Source organism: Molossus molossus, unplaced genomic scaffold, assembly GCF_014108415.1.
Source record: "Molossus molossus isolate mMolMol1 unplaced genomic scaffold, mMolMol1.p scaffold_m16_p_2, whole genome shotgun sequence".
In the NCBI taxonomy this organism is placed as follows: Eukaryota; Metazoa; Chordata; class Mammalia; order Chiroptera; family Molossidae; genus Molossus; species Molossus molossus.
The window spans coordinates 86,363,836-86,391,284 of record NW_023425355.1 but is presented as its reverse complement, the minus strand read 5'-3'; the positions used below and the strand labels follow the sequence as shown (position 1 = coordinate 86,391,284).

At 37.4% G+C, this 27,449-nt stretch overlaps 1 protein-coding gene across 1 annotated transcript in view; it reads right to left on the bottom strand.

The window, feature by feature from the left end:
• Nucleotides 1–18,117, bottom strand: part of AFF2 (AF4/FMR2 family member 2) — a 575,765-nt gene extending 557,648 nt beyond the window's left edge. Inside the window, exons 1-3 of the mRNA XM_036270092.1 lie at nucleotides 18,071–18,117; nucleotides 16,914–17,034; nucleotides 4,854–5,711 (exon numbers count right to left, since the gene is read on the bottom strand). Of these exons, the coding sequence (XP_036125985.1) occupies nucleotides 4,854–5,711; nucleotides 16,914–17,034; nucleotides 18,071–18,117 (1,026 nt within the window). The remainder of the gene's footprint in view (nucleotides 1–4,853; nucleotides 5,712–16,913; nucleotides 17,035–18,070) is intronic.
• Between the last annotated feature and the right edge of the window lie 9,332 nt (nucleotides 18,118–27,449).

Here is a 27,449-nt window from a genome sequence, read left to right as displayed (position 1 = left end):
ACTTCAAAGCTCCCTGATCTACCTGTATTATTAACTCTCCTTTTCTGATGCTCTATTGGGGCCATTCAGCTCAGAGAGACATTAAATATAGGGGGAAATGAAGAAGAGTAGTAAAGAAAATCTATTTTAATTAAAAATGAGACCAAAGAGTTGGAGGAGTTAGTCAAAAATCATAAACAAAAAATGTCCACTGGTGATGGGCTGGAAGAGGCTATATATACAAAACTTTCTAGATCCCACACTTTTATTGAATAAATGTTTAGATCAAGGTTTCTATTGGTGCCCTAAAACAATGAGGATTTTCAGAGGTATTGCCATTCATTTCCAATGGAGTGGGAATGAGACAAGTTATAGCCTTAGACTGGATACCATTTTATTTCCATAAGAATGTACAAAAAACTCATGATATACATCAAGTGAAAAATGCTTATCACGGGTTGCACACAATAAATGGATGGCCTTCTGTTCTTTGAAGCAGCTGCCACTGTGGTTTCTGTATGCCAAACTGGTCACATCCAGCACACAAATGTTAAGTTCCCAGCATTCTCTGCACTTCTCACAAAAGGGATCTGAGCTGTCTACTTCATAATAAATAAAGCTAATGCCACTTACAGTGTTCACTTCATAGGATATAAAGCAAAACAGGCACAGTCACAAAAATGTGAGCAATAACTTTTTAGCTGGTTGACAAAATTAGTCACTAAAATAAGCTAAAGCCAAATCCCATCATTCATATCAATTCCATTTAACTTTTCCAAGAGACTCCTAGTTTTGAGGCAACTGGAGCCTTGGATAGTCAGTTCACAGCCAAGAGCAGCTTGGAAAGCAAATTAGGCTTTATGGTAATGATACTCCACACATCAGCATTATACTTATGAAAGCTAGTAACTTAGGATAGACACACTTAATACATGTCATTGATCTTTTCATTTGTATGCAATTATTTACTAATAATACTAATAACACAGTGCACCAAAATGCAATGCTATCTACACCAGAAGATTCTTACCCTAATGAAAACAATAAACAAAAAAGGTGTAATAAAATAATGTATAAACCTATATTTATTAACTACTTGATTTAATAATAAAACACCATGTGCAAGAAACCTTGTTTCCATTTGCTATATAAATAGGTCTTTTACTGTTTTCAGATGCAGTTCTCAGAAAATTCTTTTAAGCCCAAATGTAGAACACATCAGTCTATTTTTGGTTGCTTAAAATGTTAATAAATTCTGTAACACTGATATTTTTATACAAGCAAATTATTTGTTTAAAAAGCATGCTAGCCCTGGCCAGTTTGGCTCAGCGGTTGAGCATCGGCCTGTGCACCAGAGAATCCCGGTTTCGGTTCCCGCTAGGGGCATGTACCACAAAGAAAAAAAAAAAAGCATGCTTCAGTTGATAATTTGACGTTTTGCAATAAAGTTGGTTAGACTTCTAGTACCCTTACTGTTGATAAAGAAATTCTAAGAAGCAGGTAAAAGTTTCAATGACAGGCTATAATTAAAATCTACCCAGTATATGCACAAGTATAGAAACATAAACAAACATGAGGGTGTACATATGCACATTTCATTTCAATAACAGTTTATTATCTACCAGTTCACAAATATAATCATATCTGCTTATTTGTATACTGTAGAATACTATGTCCTTGTCACTCATTCCCCACTCCCCACAAATGCATTTCACTAACACACATGTCAGCCTCCTGTCACTAGAGCCAGGGTAAGAGTTGGGGATGCTCCAATAAATCTTGTGATTACTCTATGGACAAGCCTTTTTAGTGATAAAGTAATGCTACCACTCATCAAAGTTGGCTACTTTGAGTAGGGACCCAGAACCTAATGCCTGTAACTCTTGGCACCAGGGACTGGGGCTGAATTCTAATACTAAGTACTTTTGAAAAGTGCATCAAGATATAATAGGGTGAATTTCCAGACTTGATTAGAGTTTTAGCCACATAAATTCCACTAGGTTCAAAGCTCCCTAATGCTCCACCCTATCTATACTTATGCTCACATTTTGATATACATCTTTCTGAGTTCTTTGTTAGGCTATCTAACCTCTCACTTCTTTCCTCTTATTTTTGGTTTTCAGATTACACTTGGAGTCCATTTATTCTGACTTTAGGGCACTAAGGTTCCCTCTACCTCTCTTTTAAATCCTTCCTTGAGACATATATTTAAAAATAAGTACTTGCTCCCCTGATCTTTTATGATGACTTTATTGCCCCTGGCTTGTTTTCATACAAGGCTCTACCAAAGTCTATGTGCACCATTCATCACTGAAGGATGCGTGTAATGCACATAAACTGCTTCTTGGATTATCATCTCCAGAGATGATGACAGCTCAGTCTCTCTATGGAAATGTAACTTTCAATGGTGTGTCAAAGCATTGAGCAAAAACATTAAGTCATTTTTTAATCTGGGTCAGCCATGCTGCAAATGTATAAGAGAGAGAATTACAACAGAGTGGATCTCACTGAAACTGTGATCTTCCACTCCACTGATGAGGTATGGACACAGGCTGACAGACCTCTTGATGGGCTAGTGCTATTTGAAGAACGGTCCTGAATGATGCCACTGCCTTATAAGGAGGGAACAGCACCAGATACTAGGTCAATAAGGGTAAGAACAGGGACAAAAATGACATCCCAGCCACCCATTATACTCCTCTTTCAAAGCAAGTTTCTTTTTGGTTTATGTGTTACAATTCTATGTTAAGTCATCCAGTGGAAATTGGGATTTGGGTTTCTAAGTGACTGTGAAGAAGCAGAGTAGAATAACACAAAAGAATACAGAGTACAGTTAACTAAATACAATTTAGGATGGATTTTCTAGAAATTGTTTACCTTTGTTCGTGTTATTTGATTAACATTATATCTTAGAAAATGTAGTGAAGTAACCATTTTTGAAATTCATTTATTCAACAAGTATTTATTGGATATCTACTATGTGCCAGTCATTTGTTAGGCCCTTAGGATACAGAGAAGAATGAGACATCCCTTGCTGTCAAGGAGCTCACAATCTAGTACCAAAGACAGGCATATAAACAAGTAGCTACAACATAATTTTTTAAAAAGTGCTCATTTAGGTGTATACAAGGTGACAGAGAAGCCCAGTAGAAGCAGTGTTTAATTAAGCCTGGTGAAATCAAGGAATCTTTCACAGAGAAAGTGATAACTGAGTAGATTATATGGAGAAACAGGACTTCATCAAGAAGAAAAGAGAGGGTAGGGAAAGACATTGCATGCTGAAGGGACAGTAGGCACAAAAACAAGGAAGCATGATAAAGCATGATATGACAGGGAACCACATGTAATTCCATATGGCTGGAATTTCATCTGTCTATGAAGTGGTTAAATATGAAGTCAGAAAGGGAATATGCAACCAGAGAGTGAAGAGCTTTGTATGTAGGATTAAGAAATCTGTACTTTCTCCTGAAAGCACAAAGAAGACATTGAAGAATCCAAAACTAGGAGTGACATGCCCAGATCTGCCTGCTATCAGCCTGTATGGAGGATGGTTTGGAAGAGAGGTAAGACCCAGTAGGAGAGGCTATCACAGCAGTTCAGGTGAGAGAGATCCTCATGGGCACTTCGAAGGCAGTAAGGGTGAAGAGGTGACAGATTGGGGTGATACTTAGGAGGAAACTTGACAAGACTTGATGAATTATGGATACAAAAATCAAAACTTCCTCAGACACAAAACAATATTAAAAACATGCATTCAGATAATACAACCAACAGCCCCAGTCTTCCCTTCCTTTGTATTCCAATCATCCTATGATATCACCATCTGCTGAGTACAAATAAAGAAAGAAAAGCCAGAGGACACATATGGTCAGAGTTCTCTAACTCAGACACCACTAAATTGGAATCTGCAATAATACAGACTCTCTGTGATTCCTATTAGGAATTTCAACCTACTTTCTTCCTCTCTGTCGTTTCAAGCTTTAAGTTACCAGTAGCAGGAATCTAATCTAAAAGCAGCAGCTTCTTCCAATCAAGCGCTTGAAGTATAGCAGGCAGCAGCTTACATGGTGGTATCTGAAGGACATCCAATACATATCCCCTACCCAGGGGCCACAAGGTCTGAGATCCAATCATTAGCAACCCATTCCTTTAGGAGAGGCTTTTGTCCTTCTGGACTTCTCTTTTACAAGGCAACAACTCCTGAGATGAATAGGGCATTTAGTCGCTCTAATCCCTCTGGAATCATGGATAAGCATAATACCTTTGGCTTTCATAAAAGGGCCCAAAGTAGTGATGCAAAAAGGACCTTTAAGGGAAATAGAAGATAGCATAAGATCTTACCAAGGAATAGGCCTGCAAGCACTCAAGAAGCTAAGACTCTTAAATAATGCCTTCCCCTCCAGGTTCCAGCTAATCACACTTGTACATTCTGTGCTTTAAGGAACTTCTGTGTTTTATGTTTATGATATGCTATTAGCTAGTCAAGGCCTATGGTGACTCACAATCTTTTCTTGGGCCTCATACTATTTATGACAACTTCATATCTGCAGTTTTATTAAATTTGTACACATATTGCAAATATATTATCTGAAACTGCTTTATAACTCCAACCATTCATTCAATCAGACTGACCTTGTCTTTTATCATTTCAAATTATTGACATTTAACTGTATTTTCTGAGTGTTAATCAGTTAAGTCACAAGTGGCAGAAGATCAAGACAGACTCTGACCTTGAAGAGTCTCATTTATAACTCAAGAAGGTAAATAAGAGCTGCTTATGGATACTTGATTATGGAGGTTATATCAGTGAAATGAAAGAAAAAGAAAGAAAAGGAACAAAACAAATCTTTAAAATTACTTTTAAAATTACTTACTTCACTTGTTTGGAGAATCGTGAACTTTGGCAGTTTAATCTTTGAACTGGCTGTACTGGGTTTGCCATCCAAGAGAGATCCAAATGACAGATTCCCAAAGCTGTTCTCAAATTCAATTGAAGGTTTCAGTGTTGAAGATATTTCCGGTGCCTGGTCCTGGCCATCCATAGGCCTGACATATGCAGTTGGTTTTTGTTGCCCCATGCTTGCTTTGCAATAAAGCCCTGATGGGAAGTTTTGACTGGAAAGGCCACTGTTGGGAGCCAATAAAGAGGAGGCAAGTAGGGGAGACCCGGGCACTTGCATTATAAATTCAGATGCTTCTGGTGAGTTGAACTGAAAAATTTCTCTGAATGTATCAACTCCACTGGACTTTAGATAACTGTCTTCCTTTGCTGATGGGTTTGATTCTTCAAGTGCTCCAACTTGAGGTTTTTCAGCTGGATAAACAAAGTTTTCTAGTCTAGTTTTGGGCTGATCTTGTATAGATGGCAGCATCTTGTGTGGCTGACTACTGGCCAGGCTGGCTGGTACAATGTTAGTGTTATAACCATCTTGTGGCCAGTCAGGTTTTGATTTCCTGTTGCTGTGTATTAAAGTTGAATTCAGTATCACAACAGAAGGTGGAGGCATGGGTGCCAAGGGGTGAGTGTTATCCTGGTGAGGTGGGATCATTCGGTTCTTTTGTTCTGGGAAAAAGTTTGGTTCATTTTTGTTGGTGGGAGTCTGGGGCATGGAATTTTTTGAGATTCCCACTAGATGATTCTGATTAGAATGGTTAGTTAGCAAATCCTTTATTTCATCATAATTTCCCAGCGTGTTCTTGATTCTGTTGGCAAGTGCATCACCTTTGTTGGTCTAAAATAACAAAAAGATGGGGGTGGGAGGAGACAGAATGAATAGGTTTGTGTTTCCTAATGTTAATCTTTCAAACAGATGTTCTAAGTAGAACAGCATATAAGGTTCACTAAAATTCTTATGCTGCTACTCATATTTTTCATGTGCTATGTAAGAAAAAAATCAATAATGCTATTGAAACAGTCTCTTGGAATGAGCTGTGAGACTAACATTTTTATACTCCCTGCCCTGTCCTTAAACATGCTAATTGGGACAAAGTTTTAAATTATATTGTTTATAAATTTTATTAGCAAAATAACTTACTTTAGGTTAGTTGAGCTGAACTGTTACATTCTACATTGTTATTAACAACTTCTGCTTCCTGATCATTGGAATTATAAAGGATTATTCAATTAATACTTGTTCTTGACATGTCATTCCTTTGCACTACATTATACCATGAAAAAGGCTTAGCCCATTGGATAAGGAAGTCAGTTCAACTATGCTGTCATAACTACCTTCAATTTAGAAAAGGCGAGGGATTTAACACCTAATTGAGCTAACTTATGACTAAAACAAACAATTCCATTTAATCAAAGATTTATAAATTACTGGTGTCTGCCTACATGTTCTGGAGACAACGGTGTTTACATACTGATGATTCATACTCATTTACCTTGAATAGGTGCAACTGTTTATAAGCAGTGACTCAGGCACTCCTGTGTCTTTTCAATGATTTAGAAAAATGTATTCAAGAATTTAAACTGTTGTTTGAGTAAATAAAAACACAGTCAGCTTTTCAAAGTGATGTTGGCAATTGAATCATTCTATGGGAAATCAATGCACCAGCTATACTATCCTCCTGTAGGATAGTAACTTTTTATTATTTTCTTTACCTGCTGAAGCTGTTATCAAAATAAGCAGTTGAATTTAGAAGGGTAAAGTACTTCTTTGCGCCTAGCCTGCACTATGCTGGCCCAAAATATTGCAAAGAAACCAGACTACTGGCACCCATGGAGGTATGAGGCAGCAGGGCCATTAGATGGATGGATGAGACACCCACCCTATATAGTATTTATGTCTCAGGAGTCATAGGCTTGCTCTTCATGCACAGGAAGTGGTGACAACCTCCATTGAAGATAGATGTTTAACATTTAAGTTTTCTCACATGCCCTTAATACAGCCCAGTATCTTGGTACACAGAGAGAATGTGCCTATACAACACTGGTATCTCAGTCTAAACCTAGGCTGTATGGTTCTCTATATGTGAAGATCAGAAAGTGTGAAAATGGATGGAGAGCTAAGTGCCAGAAATAGATGAAAGCACGGAGGGAAAGAAAATGTAAAAAGATAACATCAATCTCAGGAGAGAACCCTGGAAAACATCAACCTTTAAGAGACTGGGAGAGGAAGAGGAGCCAGGAAAAGATATCAAGAAGGAACAACCAGAGAAGGATTCAAACTGGAAAACTTAGCTTCATTATTAGCATGATCGTCAAAGAGCAGTTAGGAAAATATGATTTCAAAGATTAATGTAAAGTATGCTAAATATATACTAAGAGGGGTCTGTGGGGTTGGGGAATTTTAGAAAACAAATACATATATGCCAATTTAGGTTTCTTATGCTCAATAACATTTATATTGTATCACATGGAAACTTGGTGCTAAAAAGTATTGATTAAACAATTAGCATTTTATATAATCCTCAGCCAGCAATTGCTCCATTTTCAAAAATAGATTTGAAAGGCATATTGAATAGATAAAAATAGGTAGAAATCACTTTTATTCCCTAAAGGCCCTAGGTTTGTTAATTTTAATGGCAGACATTACTTTTCAGCTAAGGCAAGGATAAACTCTTTGTATACATCTGACTCCTCTTCAACATAATTACACAATGAACCATTTGGGCAGCAGCCAAAATCAGTCTCTCTGCTCAATCCCTAAGTTCAGACTGAACATATTTAATTGAACTGAGGCTCCCACAAGAATTTGATGCAAGGTATTGTTCTAGTCCCTCAAACTGTTTACCACTGTGGTCAAATAACTGCCTAATGAACACTAATATCTGGCTATCTTCAAGGATCTTACTCCACAAGGGGAAACAACACTTCAAATCCCATTTCAAATGCTTTCATTTTACATTGTCTTATTCACTGAGATAGGATATGTTTCTTTACACCAAGCAAAGATAAATCTATAACCTACGAGCTTTTCATTTTTGCCTTAGCTGCTGGGAACCTCAAAGCTTTATTTAATTTTCATTGAAATTTTACATGTCTTTCATTGAAAATTCATTGAACTTTCATTGAAACAGAGTTCTACGGAATCAGAACCTTGCCCTGTGATGTCACAAAGACCACCACGATACCTCAAATCCCTGAGAAGTAATTCACTCTCTCTAGGCCAACCACATCAGGAGTCAAGGATATCAAGGCCCACCCTGGCCAGTTTGGCTCAGTGGTTAGAGCGTCGGCCCCTGGACCAGAGAGACCTGGGTTCGTTTCCTGCTAAAGGCACGAACCTTGGTTATAGTTTGTCCTGGCCCTGGTTGGGGCCGTGTGGGTGGCAGCCACGTGATGTGTCTCTCTCACATTGATCTTTCTCTCTCTCTCTTCCTCCCTCTCTCCCTCCTGCTCTATCCGAAGATAATTTCAAAAAAAAGAAGAAAAAAAAAAAAAAACATCAAGGCCCATTTGCTCATAAGCAAGCTAATCACATTCTTGTTCCTATTCAGCAGTAAACAAAAGGAATAGGTTCATTTTTAGTTCAAAGGAGAGAACCTTGGTTAGGTTTGAATGTTTCTCCATTTATGTCTACTATTATAATGATCTGGATTTCTGATGCATGCTTAGATTTATTTTTACATCTTTAGGTTTTAAAATGTTTGAAATTAAGAAAAGTCCTAAGCTGGCCAATATCTAAAACTACTTATATGGATGAAATTATTGGAAAAGTCAAATTTCTCTAAATAATATAGAAAATCAACCCCCCTACTATGTAAAGTATACTATAATTATGATTTCATTTCCTGCACAAAAGTATGAGCTCTTAAAAGTCAGTGACCATAGTGCAGCTGGTGTGGCTCAGTTGTTGAGCATCGACCCCATGCACTAAGAAGTCGCTGGTTCAATTCCCGGTCAGGACACATGCCCAGGTTGTGGGCTCGATCCCCAGGGGGGTATGCAGGAGGCAGCCAATAGATGTTCATTCTCATTGATGTGTCTATCTCTGTCTCCTTCTCCTTTTCTCTCTTTCTAAAATCAATAAAGAGCCCTGGCTGGTTTGGCTCAGCAGTTAGAGCATCAGCCTAGAGAGTCCTAGGTTTGTTCCCATTAAGGTCATGTACCTCAGTTGCAGTTTTTCCTCAGCCCTGGTTGGGGTTGTGTGGTTGGCAGCCAGTCAATGTGTATCTCTCACATCGATGTTTCTCTCTCTCTCCGCCCCCCTCTTGCTCTATCTGAAGATAAATGCAAAAGTGTCTTCTGGTGAGGATGAAATGAATAAATAAATAAATAAAAATAAAATCAATGAAGAAAAAAATTAAAAACAAGAGTCAGTGACCACATTTTATTTACTTTTCTACCTTCAAGACTTAGCAACATGTGTTGTGCATATTAGGTACTCAATTTGTTGCTGAATTGAACAGAAAAAAATTAAAAGTCATACCTTGCCTATGTCAAAATAAAGGATTTGAAGTAAATGGTACATAAATAGAAAAGCAAAAGTGTTGCCCTGGCCGGTTTTGCTCAGCGGTTAGAGCATTGGCCTTCGGTCCAGAGAGACCTGGGTTCGGTTCCTGCTAAGCGCATGTACCTCGATTGCAGTTTGTCCCCGGCCCTGATTGGTCGTGCGGGTGGCAGCTGCTCGATGTGTCCCTTTCACATCGATGTTTCTCTCTCTCTCTTCCTCTCTCTCCACCCGCTCTGTCTGAACAAACAGCGTAAAAATGTCCTCGGGTGAGGATAAAAAAAAAAAGAAAAGCAAAAGTGAAGCTAAATTGGTTACTGTGATTGAACATTAAACTGAACTCCAAGCTTCTTGGAAGCTAAGGCAATAAGGAAAAGCTCCTAGTTTATAGAATTATCTTCATCTGATAGAAGGAAGCATACCCTAATTCATTAAATGAAACAAACGATTACCAGATATTAAAATATGAAAGGGTATTATCCTCATTGATTTGGTTATAAGAACCTTTGAACAATAAAACAATTTTTCAGTACAAATTTTACAGAAAATGCAAAGATGTCTTCATGTGGCTTTTTCTTATGATGACTAAAAAGCAAGAGCATTGTGTTAAAGTCTAACTCAAGGAAGGCATATTTGCATGTGGAGTTACAGGGCTAGGCTAATAACTCTAAGCATGGGGCTTTCTTGTATGCTACTAACATAGGAATGGTGCTGGGGTAGCCTGAAGGAATGGAAGGATATCAACTTCCTTAGACAAGCTTCCCCACAGAGGAATTATCTCAGTGGGACTTGTGACTGGAACTGCAGAGCAGACAGTTCAAGATTGAGTTCACTGGAGACACTTTCTGTGTTACTGGTTGATGGAAGATTCATATGCTTTGCATAACAGACATGCTGTGACTAAAAATAAGAATTACCATGGTCATTCTTAAGACACATAGTGTTAAACTGAAAACACTCATGAGATAGTGTTAGGCACTGAGAACACACAGAAACAAAATCTCAAAAGTCCATCATTCAACAACCTCTAATAATTAACAGTACAGTCCAAATGGCCAGAGTCAACTCTCTGCCTTTCCACCATTACAGGTAGGTAACTGTCAACCAGTTTTTGAATGTCTGAAGATGTCTATATGAGATTAACTGCCAAGCGGCTCCACAGCGCAGAGCCTGGACAGAGGCTAAAACAACTACAGCCACTCACTTTGGGCTTGGGCAGAGGGAGGGCAGACTGGACTGGAACTGTGTCGGGACACTCAGGATTTGGACGGCACTCAGAGCTTTTGCTGAGTGCAGCCACGCAGGACGGTGGCCACATTGCTCCTTGCCAGGGCTCTGAGGAGAGGCAGCAGCCCCTCCCTCTGAGATCCAACCCCACCCTGTGGGCCATTGAAGTGCTAATTGAGGCTCACTAACAATCAGCATCTGCCCCACCCTTGGGAAATCCCCTTGTGCCCAGCACCTGAGGGAGTTTTTCAATCAACTGACAACCCAAAACTCATCAAGTAACCTCCACTGCTAGCCTCCAGGCATAAAGCTAGAGGATAACAGTACCTTTCCTGGGTTAGGAACTTTAACCAGGAAAGTAAGACTTGACAGTGGTGTTTAACGTGGGTCCTCCCTTGCTCATCTAAACCTACAAACAGCAGAACACCAACACACACAGGGAAAACTTGAGAGGCTCCAAATCCCACAGTGATAGCCAAAATGGTGAAACACAGAAACAGAAGCCAAATGAAAGAGCAAGAGACCTCCACCGAAGATGAGATCAATGTGGAGCAATTAGGCATGTTAACAGAGCTACAATTCAGAGCCATGATCTTGAGGAAGCTGAATAGCATGAGTAAGGACATAGAGACACTGAAAATAAGTCAATTGGAAATTACAATAGCTTTTTTATCTGCCTCTAGTATACCTTCCCATCAACACATTCTCCACATTTTCAACATTATCTTTTAAAATTATTTGTTCCAGCCATGCCCTGACTTGAAAACTTGCAATAACTTCTCTTCATGTACAAAATCATATCCAAATTGCTTTGTATGAGGTACAATGTCATCCCTAATCCTTCCCCTGTCTATCTCCCTAGCAGTTACCATGCAGTCATGCTCTCATTCATTCATGATGATCTCTACCACTGGACAATAAATTTTGTACAGGCAGGGACCATGTCTTATTTCCCATTGTACACTGGTCTAAAAAATGACTAGTACATAATGGGCTTCCAATAAATGGTTGTTAAACTAATCATATCTAAATATACACATTCAGTTGTAGTATAAAATTAAATTACTTGAGATAGCAAAATGTTTTTCAAAGAATTATGATATTACTAAAAAAAAAAGATGGGGTAGCAATACTCATATCTGATAAAGTAGATTTCAGAATGAAGACCATAACTAGAGACACAGAAGGCCACTACATAATATTGAGAGGATCTATGCAACAGAAAGATACAACCTTGGTAAACATATATACATCCAATATAGTAGCACCAACATATATTAAAAATATTTTGGAGGACTTCAAACAAGAAATTGACAGCAATGCAATCATAGTAGGACACTTCAAAACCCTGCAGATAGAGACCAAAAAAACAAACAAACAAAAAAACAATACAAAGGATCAATGAAACAAAGAGATGTTTCTTTGAAAAGATAAACAAGATTGATGGATCCTTAGCTAGACTCACCAAGAAACAAAGAGAGAGAACCCAAATACACAAAGTCAGAAATGAAAGAGGAGAAATAATAACTGACACCACAGAAATACAACAGATTGTTAACAAGTATTATGAACAACTATATGAAAAGAAATTCCACTATATAAGGGAAATGGACAAATTTCTAGAAACACATAGTCTCCCAAAACTGAATCGAAAAGAGATAGAAAACTTGAACAGGCCAATAACAACAGAAGAAATTGAAGATGTATACAAGATTCTCTCAGCAAACAAAAGCCCAGGCCCGGATGGCTTCACAGGGGAATTTTACCAAACATTCAAAGAAGAATTAATAACAATTCTCCTCAAACTATTTAAAACATTAAAGAAGAAGAAAGACTTCCAGACTCATTTTATGAGGCCAGCATAATTCTAATTCCAAAACCAGAAAAAGACACTACAAATACAGAAAACTACAGACCAATATCCCTGATGAACATAGATGCCAAAATCCTGAACAAAATTCTAGCAAATTGAATCCAGCAATACATCAAAAAAAAATTATTCACCATGACCAAGTGGGATTCATCCCAGAGATGCAAGGCTGTTACAAGATTCACAAATCAATAAACGTGATACATCGCATAAACAAAATTAAACAAAAAATCATAGGACCACATTAATAGATGCTGAAAAAGCATTTGACAAAATCCAGCACCGATTTCTGATAAAAAATGCTCAGCAGTCTGAGAATAGAAGGATCATATCTCGACATAATAAAGGCCATATATGAAAGACCTACCGCCAACATCATACTCAATGGGCAAAAATTAAAAGTATTTCCCTTAAGTACAGGAACAAGGCAAGGATGCCCACATTCACCACTTTTATTTCACATATTACTGGAAGTCATAGCCACAGCAATCAGAGATGAGGGGGAAAAAAGCGATCCAAATGGGAAAGGAGGAAGTGAAACTGTCATTATTCACAGGTGACATGATACTATACGTAGAAAACACCAAAGACTTCATAAAAAAATTACTAAAATCAATAAACAAATTTAGCAAAGTAGCAGGATACAAAATTAACATCAAGGAATCAATGGCATTCTTATACACCAATAATGAACTCACAGAAAGAGAAATTAATACAACAATCCCATTTACCATCGCAGCAAAAAAATTAAGATACTTAGCGATAAACTTAACCAAAAAAATAAAGGACTTATTTGCAGAAAACTGCAGGTCATTGAAAAAGAAATAGAGGAAGATATAAAAAAGTGGAAGCACATACCTTGTTCATAGATTGGAAGAATTAACATCATTAAAATGTCCATACTACCAAAAGGAATCTATAGATTCAGTGCAGTCCCCATCAAAATACCAACAATATACTTCACAGAACTAAAACAAATACTTTGAAAGTTCATACGGAACCAAAAAAGACCTCGAATGACCACAGCAATCTTGAAAAGAAGAACAAAGTAGGAGGGATCACATACCAGATTTCAGGGTATACTACAAAATGATTGTAATCAAAACAGCCTGGTACTGGCAAAAGAATATACATATAGACCAGTGGAACACAACTGTGAACCCGGAAATGGACCCAAGGCAATATGCTCAATTAATATTTGACAAGGGGGGCAAGAGCATACAGTGGAGGAAAGACAGCCTCTTTAAAAAATGGTGCTGGGAAAATTGGACAGCTACATGAAAAAAAAATGAAACTAGACCATCACCTTACACCATACTCAAGAATAAACTCAAAATGGATGAAAGACTTAAATGTGATTCATGAATCCATAAAAATTTAGAAAAAAAATGTATGCAACTAAATTTCAGACATTATACACAGCAAAATTTTTACTGATACATCACCTAAGGCAACAGAAACAAAGGAGAAAATGAACACATGGGACTACGTCATACTAAAAAGCTTCTGCAGAGCAAAAGATACAATCATCAAAATGGAAAGGCAACCCACTGTATGGGAGAGCATAATTACCAATGATATATCAGATAAGGGGTTAATTTTCAATATATAAGAGTGCTCATACAACTCTACAAAAGGAAGACAAAGAACCCAATTAAAACATCGTCAAAGGAACTAAATACACACCTCTCCAAACAGGACATACAAATGGCTAAGAGACATATGAAGAATGCTCAATGGCACTATTCATCAGAGAGATGCAAATTAAAACAACAATGTGATATCACCTCACACCTGTCAGAATGGCCGCCATCAACAAATCATCAAACAACGAGTGTTGGCGAGGGTGTGGAGAAAAGGGGACTCTAGTACACTGCTGGTGGGAATGCAGACTAGTGCAGCTACTACAGAAAACAATATGGTGTTACCTCAAAAAATTAAAAATTGAACTTCTAATTGACCCAGTGATCCCACTTCTAGGAATATACCCTAAGAAGCCTGAAACTCCAATTAGAAAAAATATATGTACACCCATATCCATAGCAGCAGTATTTACTATAGCTAAGATATGAAAACAGACCAAATGTCCGTTAGTAGACGAATGGAAAAAAAGCAGTGGTACATATACAGAATGGAGTACTATGCAGCTATAAAAGAGAAAGATCTTTTATCCTTTGAAACAACATGGAGGGACCTGGAAAGTATTATCCTATGCAAAACAAGCCAAGCAGAGAAAGACAAATATCACATGATCTCACTTATTTGTGGAATATAATGAACATAATAGTTTGAGGAACGAGGTAGTCCCAGAGATGTGGAAGTAGGTTATACACTGACAATCCCCTGAAGAGGGGTGGGGGTGGGGGGAGAGATACACCACATAACTTATATGCATGTACGTATGAACAATGTACATGGAGAACAAAGGTGGGGACAGGGTGGAAAGGGACGAGGAGGTGGGATTTATTGGGAGGAATAGGAGAAACATCTGTGACAAAAATTAATTAATTAAAAAAAGAATTATGTTATTACTGACAAATTAAAAACTGGTAGTTTATGTGACTTCAGTCTTTTTTGTCTGAGTTAATCAAATTTTAAAGGCATCTGATGATCTCAATCAAGAGTTAGTTACTTATGCTGAACAAGGCAGCAAAACACTGTTCTTATTAGTCATCAATCCAAACAATGTACCCTCTATCCCAAAGTAATAGGTGTACCTATGCAGTCCTTAATAAGACCTTTCCTTCTCCAGAAGTCACTGTCCCTTAAGAGGTGCTCTTCTAAAATCACACCTCTTGAAAATATTATCTATTTTTGTTTTACCTCTTACTTCATCTTTTTTTTTTATTACAGAAAATTGCACTGCTTATATATTTCAATAAGAACCAGCTAGTTGCCAGAAATTTAAAATTATCTCCCCAACCTCCATGGCAAATAGAATGTTCATAGGTAGTCTTTGTGAAATCAATACTTAGACATAGCAGTATGATTGCTATTGGAACTACATATTAGCCAGAATAATACTAGAAAATCAACCTTGCTGTACACTACCTCTCTGGATGAGACACTTTAAAAAACCATGAATATTAACCACCAGGACAGATAATTGGTTTTTCCCTTTGTCCCAGAACAGTAATTTTCAAAGACCATTCAAAACACTGAACAGCTGCTAACAACATAAAATGGAAAAATAAAGTAATGGACTTGCAATGGATGGCATTTATTGGGAGGAGAAAGAGACATATCCATTGAAATGACAAAGTCTTCAGGGGCTGCCTTTCTGATTATCAAAGTGGAAGAAAATGTCAAGGAGGCATTCCTTGCCATAAGAAGCATTGGGCAGTAAAGATCTCTTTGGAGACAGGAAGTCTAAATCCCTTTGAAATCTTACTTTGCTTATCAAAGACGATGGAATCTGTCTTTGAAGACTCCCTCATAAATTTGCAATTGTCCCCAGTGCAGTGTACATATATACTTCATTTGTAAAATATATTCTCCTGGAAATGATCTGGGTGCTTTAAAAATAAATTGAATGTTGATTAGTATGTTAAAAAATGTACCATGTGCCCTGGCCATTTAGGCTCAGGATTAGAACATTGGCCCAAGGACATAACCTGAGTTGCAGGTTCAATCTCGGGCCCCTGTTGGGGTCTTGTGGAAGGCAACCAATCAATGTGTCTCTCTCACATTAATGTTTCTCTCTCTCTCTCTCTCCTGCTCACTCCCTTCCACTCTATCTAAAGATCAATGACAGAATGTCCTTGGGTGAGAATTTAAAACTACTAACAAACAAAAATATACAGTCATCCGTCCTTTATCGTGGTTAATCCATTCCAGACTTTAGTGGTTGCACCTGGTGTTGAAGGATTCCTGGGGTGCTCAAATACATAAGCTTACAGTCCATAAGTACAGTGATTTTAATTGTAATTGTAATACAGGAGTGTATAATTGACTTAGACAAGCGAGCATGCACTGTATCATTTACGCTGTCTTAATCAACTTTGTATTTATTTATTTATTTATTTATTTATTTATTTATTCATTCATTCATTCATTCATTCATTCATTTAATCCTCACCCAAGAACATTTTTGTATTTATCTTCAAATAGAGCAAGAGGGAGAGGAAGGAAGAGAGAAACATCAATGTGAGAGAGCCACACTGACTGGCTGCCACCCACACAACCCCAACCAGGGCCGGGGACAAACTGCAACCAAGGTAAGTGACCTTAGTGGGAACCAAACCCAGGACTCTCTGGACTGGAGGCTAACACTCCAACCGCTGAGCCAAACTGGCCAGTGCTCAATCAACATTTTAATGAATATATTTAGAAAAACCGCGATAGAATGAAGTCATGAAAGTCGAAGAGTGAAGTGGTGAGGGACAACTGTAACAAACAACCATTTCGCAGAAAGATAAATGACATACATATTCAGCTACCTTGTAGGGATCCCCAAAAAGATCAAAACCTGAAGAAAAGAGATCATCTTCTTGCTGGACTTCTTGATTCCTCCTCTCCCATTCCCCTTTTTTAGGTGCACTACAGCCTTGTTCATAGTGACTAATATGAAAAGAAAAAGACAAAAGGAGAAATAGATTAATTAGTGATGTAAGTCACTTAGCTCTCCCTTGTTATCACTAAGAATAAAAAGCAATGCATGCCAAGGCTAACAAATTGATAATGCATAGAGAGCAGATAATCTTTTTTTAATTTATTTACTCTCATTAGGTTTAAGATCCTAACAAGTTCTTCAAAATACAGAAGAAAACAGAAACTTGCTTATTATAAATTATATTTATGACCACTTAAGTATGGCAGAATCATCTTCCTTTGTCTTTGCTTGATTACTACAGGCACTTACAGACTCCCCCAAAATCAGTACCCTGTGTATGAAGAAAAGGAATTTAAGTTATATTGTGTTGCCAACTGCCTAGGGCTCAGAATTCACAGATGTCACAAAACCCTAAGGGAAAGAAATTACCAAATACATTGTTGCCGATAAGCTACAATTCTGCCCTGAGCCCATAACCACAGTTATGTTGTAATGAAATTACAGGAGAGCTTCAGGACATTTTTGGAAGTCCATAAAAATCAAAGCACTCAAACATTCCCAGTCCTTTTTGTTGTTGTTGTTTTGTTCTTCCCATAGTTTGCATCTTGGGTGACTGAAAGCCTTTTGAGGAAACTTTTCACAAACAAAGAAAGGCATCTGGCTTGAACAACAAACTTCTAACAATGAAAAAAATATGTCAAAAGCCTTTCATGACTTTAACACACAGATATTCTACAAATACATGTAACTCTGTTAAGATCATCACCTTTCAGGCTTTCCCATTGGAGGATTAGTAGAAAAGCTTCCAGACAATATCTAAGATATATTCTGGGCCCTTAGATTTTATAGAATAAAATGCTTCCTTTACAAGAAAAATATAATTTCCTTCATCATGCAAGACTGTGAATATTAAACTATAATATTAAGCCTTACAGTAGTAGAATTTATTTTGTTCATTGGGTTCCCCCACTTGACTACTTTTTATTGTAAACTTACCCAATGTGAGTACATATATGCTGGGTAAATTTGAATTATATGACTTACGTAAAATGCCTAGCAGGTGTTATATAAATGTTGCTTTCTTTCCCCATGTTAATATTGCTATGTTAAGACTTAATTAGATGATTCGAAAAAGGCGGCAGAGTGAATGGAAGCTACACAAACCATCTCCCGGGACCAAACTGGAATTACAACTAAAACACAGACAAATCGATGGGAAAAAGCAACAAAAAAGAAGCTTGCAAGGAGCATATAATCAGGAACACTGACTCGACCCTGGTAGGATTGCAGATACACAAGAGGGTGGCTGGGAGCCCACAGACAGCAGCGGCCTTAGCTGGAAACAGTGCCCTCGGGTTAAACTCCCAAGTGGCTCCACAGTGCAGAGCCAGAACAGATGCTAAAATAGCCACAGCCACTCACCTTGGGGTCTGGCAGAGGGAAGGCAGACTAAACTGGAACTGTGTGGGAACACTCAGGATTTGGAGGGTGCTCAGAGATTTTGCTGAGTTGTGGCCACACAGGACTATGGCCATATTGCTACATCCCCAGGCTCTGGGATGAATCAGCAGCCCTCCCCCAGAGATTCAACCCCACCCTGTGGGCCATTGAAATGCAAATTGAGGCTGACTAACAACAAACATCTGCCCCACCCTTGGGAAATCCCCTTAAGCTGAGCACCTGAGGGAGTTTATCAATCAACTGACAACCCAAAACTCTTCAACTAACAATGACTGATAGCCTTCAGGCAAAAAGATAGATAACAGTACCTTTCCTGGGATAGCAACTCTAACCAGAAAAGTAAAAGTTGACAGTGGTGTTTAATGTGGGTACTCCATCGCTCATCCAAACCCAGGAGACGGAGCCCAAACAGCAGAACACCAACACCCACAGGGAAAATTTGGTAGGCTCCAGAGCCAACTGTAATAGCCAAAATGGTAAAACACAGAAACAAATGCCAAATGAAAGAACAAGAGACCTCCACAAAAGAGGAGATCAATGTGGAGCAGTTAGGAAAGTTAACAGAGCTAGAATTCAGAGCCATTATCTTGAGGAAGCTCAACAGCATGTGTAAGGACATAGAGATGTTGAAAATCAACCAACTTAAAATTAAAAACCACCAACAAGAAATTAAGAATGACATCAGAAATAAAGAACACATTGGAAGGTCTAAACAGCAGAGTAGAGGAAGCTCAGGACTAGATTAGTAAATTAGAAGACAGGGTAGAAAAAAATCAATCAATCAGAAAAACAAAAGAAAAAAATGATTAAAAAAACAGGAACACAGCTTAAGACAACCATGGGACAACTGGAAACGTAATAATATTTGCATCATAAGAGTCTCTAAATAAGAAAATGAGCAAGGGTTGGAGAATATATTCAAAGAAATAGTGACAGAAACCTTCCCTAATTTGGTGAAGGAAGAAGGCATTCAAGTTAAAGAAGCACAGAAATCCCCAAGTAAGAAAAACACAAACAGGCCCACACCAAGGCATATAGTAATTAAATTGCAAAAATTAAAGACAAAGAGAGAATCCTAAAAGCAGCAAGAGATAAGCAACAGATTAACTACAAAGGAAACCCCATAAGGGTCTCAGCTGACTTCTCACAAGAAACACTACAGGGCAGAAGGGAATGGCAAGAAGTAATCAATGTCATGAAAAACAAGGATCTGAATCCAAGATTACTCTACCTAGCAAGGCTGTCATTCAAAATAGAAGGTCAAATAAAGAGCTTTTGAGACAAAAAAAAAGGCTAAGGGAATACATTAGCATCAAACCAGCACTGCAAAAAAATGTTAAAAATACTGCTGTATTAGTAGAAGAAAGAGGAAGAAAAATATAACCACAGTAAAAAAAAAAAAAAAAAAAAAAATGGCAATAAATAAGTACATAGCAATAATCACCTTAAATGTAAATGGATTGAATGCTGCCATAAAAACACACAAAGTAGCTGATTGGATAAGAAATCATGACTCATCTGTATGTTGTTTACAAGAGACCCACCTCACAACAAAAGACTCACATAGGTTGAAAGTGAAGGGATGGAAAAAATTTTTCCAAGCAAATGGAAGCAAAAAAAAGTTGGGGTAGCAATACTCATATCTGACGAAATAGATTTTAAAATGAAGACCATAACTAGAGACAAAGAAGGCCACTATATAATATTGAAAGGATCTATCCAACAGGAAGATATAACCTTAATAAACATATATGCACCCAATATAGGAGCACCAAAATATATTTAAAAAGTTTCTGGAGGACTTCAAAGAAGAAATCGATAGCAATACTATCATAGCAAGAGAATTCAACACCCCGTTGACACCACTGGATAGATCCTCTAGACCAAAAATTAACAAGGAAACAGAGAATGTTAATGAAGCACTGGACCAAATGGATTTAATAGATATCTACAGAGAATTACACCCCAAAACTATAGAATTCACATTGTTCTCAAGTGCACATGGGACATTCTCAAAGATAGCATATTATAGGACACAAACTAAATCTCTACAATTTCAAAAAGACTGAAATCATATCAAGCATCTTCTCAGATCACAATGGCATGAAACTAGAAATCAATTGCAACAAAATCATGCAAAGACATTTGAACACATGGAGGCTAAATAGCATGATATAAAACAATAAATGGGTTACCGAGGAGATCCAGGTAGATATTAAAAATTTCCTGGAAAACAATGAAAATGAACACACAACAACACAACATCCATGGGATGCAGCGAAAGGAGTTCTGAGAGGGAAGTCCATAGCACTACAGGCCTACCTCAAGAAACAAGAAAAATTTCTAACTGACTGTCTAACATTACAACTTAAATAATTAGAAAGCAAACAAAAAGAAAACCCCAGAGCAAGTAGAAGGAAGAAACTAGCAAAGGTCAGAGCAGAAATAAATGACATAGAGAGCAGGAAAAAAAAAAAAGATCAATGAAACAAAGAGCTGTTTTTTCAAAAGATAAACAAGATTGATGTACCCTTAGCTAGACTCACCAAGAAACAAAGAGAGAGAACCCAAATACACAAAATCAGAAATGAAAGAGGATGAATAATAACTGACACAACAGAAATATAAAGGATTTTTAACAAATATTATGAACAATTATACGGCAACAAATTCGACAATCTAAGTAAAATGGACAAATTTGTAGAAACACACAGTCTCCCAAATTGGACTAGGAAGAGATAGAAAACTTGAACAGACAAATAACAACTAGGAAATTGAAGAGGTAATCAGGCTCTCCAAGCAAACAAACCCCAGGCCCAGATGGCTTCACGGGGGAGTTTTACCGAACATTCAATAAAGAATGAACACCCATTCTCCTCAAACTATTTCAAAATATGCAAGAAGGAGGAAGACTTCTGAACTCGTTTTATGAGGTCAGCATCATTCTAACTCCAAAACCAGAAAAAGTTACTACAAAGAAAGAAACTACTGGCCAATATCCCTGATGAACATAGACGCCAAAATCCTGAACAAAATACTAACATATTGGACCTGGCAATACATCAAAAAAAAATTATTCATCATGATCAATTGGGATTCATCCCAGGGATGTAAGGCTGGTAAAGTATTCACAAATCAATAATTGTGATACACCACATAAATAAAATGAAGAATAAAAAACACATGATCGTATCAATAGATGCTGAAAAAGCATTACACAAAATCCAGCATCCATTTCTGATAAAAACACTCAGCAATGTGGGAATAGAGGGATCACATCTCGACATAATAAATGGCATATATGAAAAACCTACAGCCAACATCATACTCAGTGGGCAGAGACTAAAAACAGTTACTTTAGGAAAATTAACAAGACAGGGATGTCCACTTTCACCACTCTTATTTAACATGGTACTGGAAGTCGTAGCCACAGAAATTAGACAGGAAGAAAAATGAAACGGATTCAAATTGGAAAGGAGGAAGTGAAAATGTCATTATTTGCAGATGACATGATATTATACATAGAAAACTCTAAAGACTCTATCAAAAATCTAGTAGACTTAATAAATGAATTTGGAAAAGTAGCAGGATATGAAATTAACGTCAAGAAATTGATGGCACTCATATACACTAATGATGAACTCACAGAAAGAGAAACGGAAAAAATAATCCGGTTTACCATCACGGCAAAAAAGGTAAGACACCTAGAAATAAACTTAACCAAAAAAGTAAAGGACCTATTTGCAGCAAATTACAGCACATTAAAAAAAAAAAAAAATAGAGGAAGATATAAAAAAGTAGAAGCACATACCTTGTTCATGGATTGGAAGAATTAACATCAATAAAATGTCCATATTACCCAAAGCAATCTATAGATTCAACGCAATCCCCTTCAAAATATGAATGACATATGTCACAGAACTAGAACAAATACTTCAAAAGTTCATATGGAACCAAAACAATACCTTAAATAGCCACAGCAGTATTGAAAACAGAGAACAAAGTTGGAGGAATCACATTACTAGATTTCAGGTTTTACAACAAAGCCACTGTAATCAAAACAGCATGGTACTGGCACAAGAACAAGCAATATAGACCAGTGGAACAGAAGAGAGAACCCAGAAATGGACCCAAGGCAATATGCTCAATTAATATTTGACAAAGGTGGCAAGAACATACAGTGGAGTAAGGACAGCCTCTTTAGTAAATGGTGTTGGGAAAATTGGACAGCTACATGCAAACAAATGAAACTAGACCATCAACTTACACCATACACAAATATGAACTCAAAATGGATAAAATACTTAAATGTGACCCGTTAATCCATAAAAATTCTAGAAGAAAATGTAGGCAACAAAATTTCGGACATCATACGCAGCAGAATTTTCACTGATACAGCACCTAAGCCAACAGAAACAAAGGAAAAAATGAAAACATGGGACTACATCAAACTAAAAAGCTTCTGCACAGCAAAAGAAACAACCATCAAAATGGAAAGACAATCCACTGTATGGGAGAACATCATTGCCAATGATACATGAGATAAGCGGTTAATTTCCAAAATATATAGAATACTCATACAACTCAACAAAAGGAAGATAAAGAACCCAATTAAAAAATGAACAGAGGAGCTGAATAGACACCTCCCTAAACAGGACATACAAATAGTCAACATACATATGAAGAAATGCTCAACATCACTAATCATCAGAGAGATGCAAATTAAAACAACAATGAGGTATCACCTGACACCGGTCAGAATGGCCGCCATCAACAAATCATCAAACAACAAGTGTTGGCGAGGGTGTGGAGGAAAGGGGACTTTAGTACACTGCTGGTCGGAATGCAGAATGGTGCAGCCACTATGGAAAACAATATGGTGTTTCCTCAAAACATTAAAAATTGAACTTCCATTTGGCCCAGTGATCCCACTTCTAGGAATATACCCTAAGAAGCTTGAAACCCCAGTCAGAAAGAATATATGTATCCCCATGTTCATAGCAGCACTATTTACAATATCTAAGATCTGGACACAGCCCAAGTGTCCACCAGTAGACGAATGGATAAAAAAGCAGTGGTACATATACACAATGGAGTATTATGCAGCTGTAAGAAAGGAAGATTTCTTATCTTTTGAGATAACATGGAGGGACCTGGAAAGTATTATTCTAAGTGAAACAAGCCAAGCAGAAAAAGACAAATACCACATGATCTCATTTAGTTATGAAATGTAATGAACATAACAGTCTGAGGAATAGGGTAGACCCAGAATCATGAAAGTAGGGTACAGACTGACAACCCTCCGAAGAGGGGGGGGTGGTGGGAGGGAACAGATAAACCACAGAACTTATATGCATGTATGCATAAGCAATGGACATGGACAACAAAGCCAGGGATGGGGCAGGGGGATGGGGAGGAGGGTGTCAATGGGGTAATAAAGGAGAAACATCTGTAACAAAAATGAAATTTAAAATAAAAATATATAAAAATAAAATAAAATAAATGAAAGAAGTGAGACAAAAAATACTTAATTAGCTAAATGATATGCAAATGAACATTACTGCTAAAGAAATCACAGGAGATATACCAATATAAAAGTACAGTTGACAAGTATTGAATGTAGCCCAAAACTTAATGCCCATCACTGGTAGCCTAGTTTGCATGAGTATCATAACCTCAACTTACAAAATAAAAGCCCAAGAGCATTAAATATCCATGTGAGCTTTACTAGATATTACTATAAATAGAGCATAATATGCCACTACATTTAATCATCTAACTTTCCCCAAAGGAATCATTGAACTGACAAATTCAAAGTAACTTTTATAGTCTTATGTAATGGATAAACTCTATTCCATTTCTCCATTTTAAAAATATTGGCATCATTTATAGGATGTTTAAATATATATTATGCTTTCATAATACAAACACTGCCAGATACATAAGAGCTCACTGAGTCACTCATGAGTATGCTCAACAAATGTTATCAGTGTTTGGAAAAACAAAGAGCCTACAGAGCTCTATCCAAAGCCCAGGCTCTACATCTGAGCCCTGTCTGGTCAAGAAAAATGCCAAAGCCAGTCTATAATTTGTAGTCTCAGATGACATTCACAGGTTTTATGCTTGCTAGCATCATCTCTCATTTCATTCACAAGTTGAGTTTAGAACCCCAAATAGTTGCCATGTGTCACAATGTCTTTGTGTTGGAGGCTGATGTGGAATCAACTAGGCATAGTAACATTTTCAGTCCATGAAGTATGGTGCATGAGATTCGACCTCATCACCATACATTGGCTGTGAGTAACCCAAACTCATCATCAATTTGTCAAATTGTAAGAAAGATAGGATATTGGGGTGGAGGTGAAAGGAACAAGTTAAAGCAATATTTAGTCAGGATGGGAGAATGGTGTTTTTGCAAAGGAGAAGAACATAATTTGTTTGCCTTCCATAGCAAATGATTCTCAATACATAAGAGCCAAAGTCTACTGCTTCCAAGATGTCAGTTTTCTAGCTATCTGTTCATCCTGTGCACCTGACAGGCTAAAATGACCAGCCCATAGATCACATTTGATTCTCCAATGAAGAGAACTGAAGTACTTTGGTCTCTGGGATTTGCAAACAACCTTCCTACTCTACTGAGGCAAAGATATAATTAAAACCCCAAAGGAAAATAAAGAAAAGAAACGGAAATGCTTAATCTTGCAGGACAGCTCTTCAAGTGTCTAACAGTCAAGGCAGTTTCTGTGCTTTCAACCTGGGGTTGATATGTTGGAGGTCCTAGGCCGCATCAGTTAATTAGCTACCAAATTCCAGACAAAAATCTGAAGATCAGATTGAGTGTGCACATCAGTGTCATCTGCTGCAACAAAAATGCCTGCTTCATTTTTTAACATATATAACACAGAAGAGTTAATTCTTGTATCTCTATTGATAATGATTTTATCTCCATAGAGTTCCACTGCTCTTGGAAGGCAACCAAGTCTCTCCACTTTTTTTTCCCTTTTTTGCTCAGCATGGTGTTGTATTGAAAGCTTCATTGGGCGAGGTATAATGAATAATTAACTACATGAGGCTTTCACAGTTTATAAAATGTCACTGATTCAGATTGAAACCAAAATTACTAATTTTAAGCACCAGATAATTAAAACCACAGCTATATATTTAGGCTGTTGTTATACCAACTGCAATTTATATTTATGAGGACCACCTTACCTACTCAATTAAAGTTCTTATGATTCAGGAAGGCTATGTTTGAACCCATGAGTCTTGAAGAGGACACAAGAAAGCATATGTCGGTCTCCTGATTGTCTGATGTACCTTTACACTCTTGGGTTTTTGTGTTTTTTTTCCAAAGAAACAAAGGAATCCACAGTCCATGAAGAAATGATGAGGCCAGAAATCCGAATTAATCATCATGATTTTTGTCTAAATAGTTCAAACTTATTTACACTGATGAGAACACGGTAAATTAGTCCTATCAGTGTGAAAACTAACTTTCATGTTGGGAGGTTGAACCAAAAAGCTCAACTCAAGGACTATCCACTCTTAGCAAGTTAAGTTGTTCTTTAAACATTTTTCCAGATATAATAAAATTTGTAACATTATGGTAATATAAAAACCACTGACAGTCAAAACTCCATTTACTCCTAATTAACTAAAGGGCTTTTGTTTTCTTTCTATAGCTTATCTTTTTGGAATCTCTGCTTCACTGACATATACGCTCGTTGATAGGAAAAGAAGAAAAAGAAGCACAAGTTCCATTTAACTACAGACATACCTCAGAGATACTGTGTGTTCAGTTTTAGACCACTGCAATAAAGTGAGGGTCTTAATAATGTGAGTTGGAATCTCTGCTGGTGGAGGGTCATTCCTTTACTGTTTGAAAAACGTAATATAGGTAACATGCAATAAAAATGAAATGCAATAAAATTATGTATGTCTGTACTCTGCAATTCCAATGTAAGGAGTAATGGTTGAAGCTTCTCTCTAGAATGGGGCTTTTTTAAATGTAATTAATTCATTTTTGTTACAGATGTTTCTCCTTTTTCCCCACAGACACCCTGCTCCCTGTCCTGCCTGCGCCCCAAGCATTGTTGTCTATGTTCATGCATGCATACATGCATATAAGTTCTTTGGTTTATCTCATGCTTCCCCCGCCTCCCTTCTCTGAAGAATGGGACTTTTATATTAGCTCTGATTTCAACCACCTGTATGTTTCCTTAGTCTCCAATAACAGGAGAACTGCTCTTCTTGACACAGGAGGAAACTAAGGCCCTCCTGAGATGAGGTGCTGTCCCAAGCCATCATCAAGGTAATGACAAAGTAACACATGAACCTGTGTCTCTTCCATCTTCAAATCCAAGCAATATCTCCCCATCTCTTCCTTTTCTTATGTAATTACATACCTTTTTCCCTAAATCTGATCTTGTACACAGGTAATGTCTGTTTTCATCACTAGAAGTCACAGTTGCATTCGTGGGAGGATAAATCCCAGGGCACATGTAGATTCACTGAGATAGAGAAGGTTCAATTATGCCATCATCATTAACTCACAGTGGTAACACACCCAGATTGGCAATGCAGATAGTCTCATAGAACAGAGACTGTTGGAGCAGGCAGATACTTTAGCAATCATCTAGTTCTAGAACCTAATTTTCCAGATGAGGAAATTTAGCTGAGAAAGGTAATAGGCCTCACAAGAGGTTGTAGCTAAACTAGGAAGCAGAAACCCAGGTCTTCCAATTCCCAAGCTGGTTCTCTTACTAAGACCTCCATGGTTTGTCCCTTCTGCCTCCCAGATATCCATCACTCTCAAATATAAATATTTGTTTCATTTGCACTCTATTGCTAAATTTTTCTTAGGATGATATTTTATTAGAAATTTCCAGTAGGGAAAAAGATTAGGAATATAATTTGGATTCAAGTATAGAAAATTAGGAAGAAAAATGGAGGTGGAGTGAAC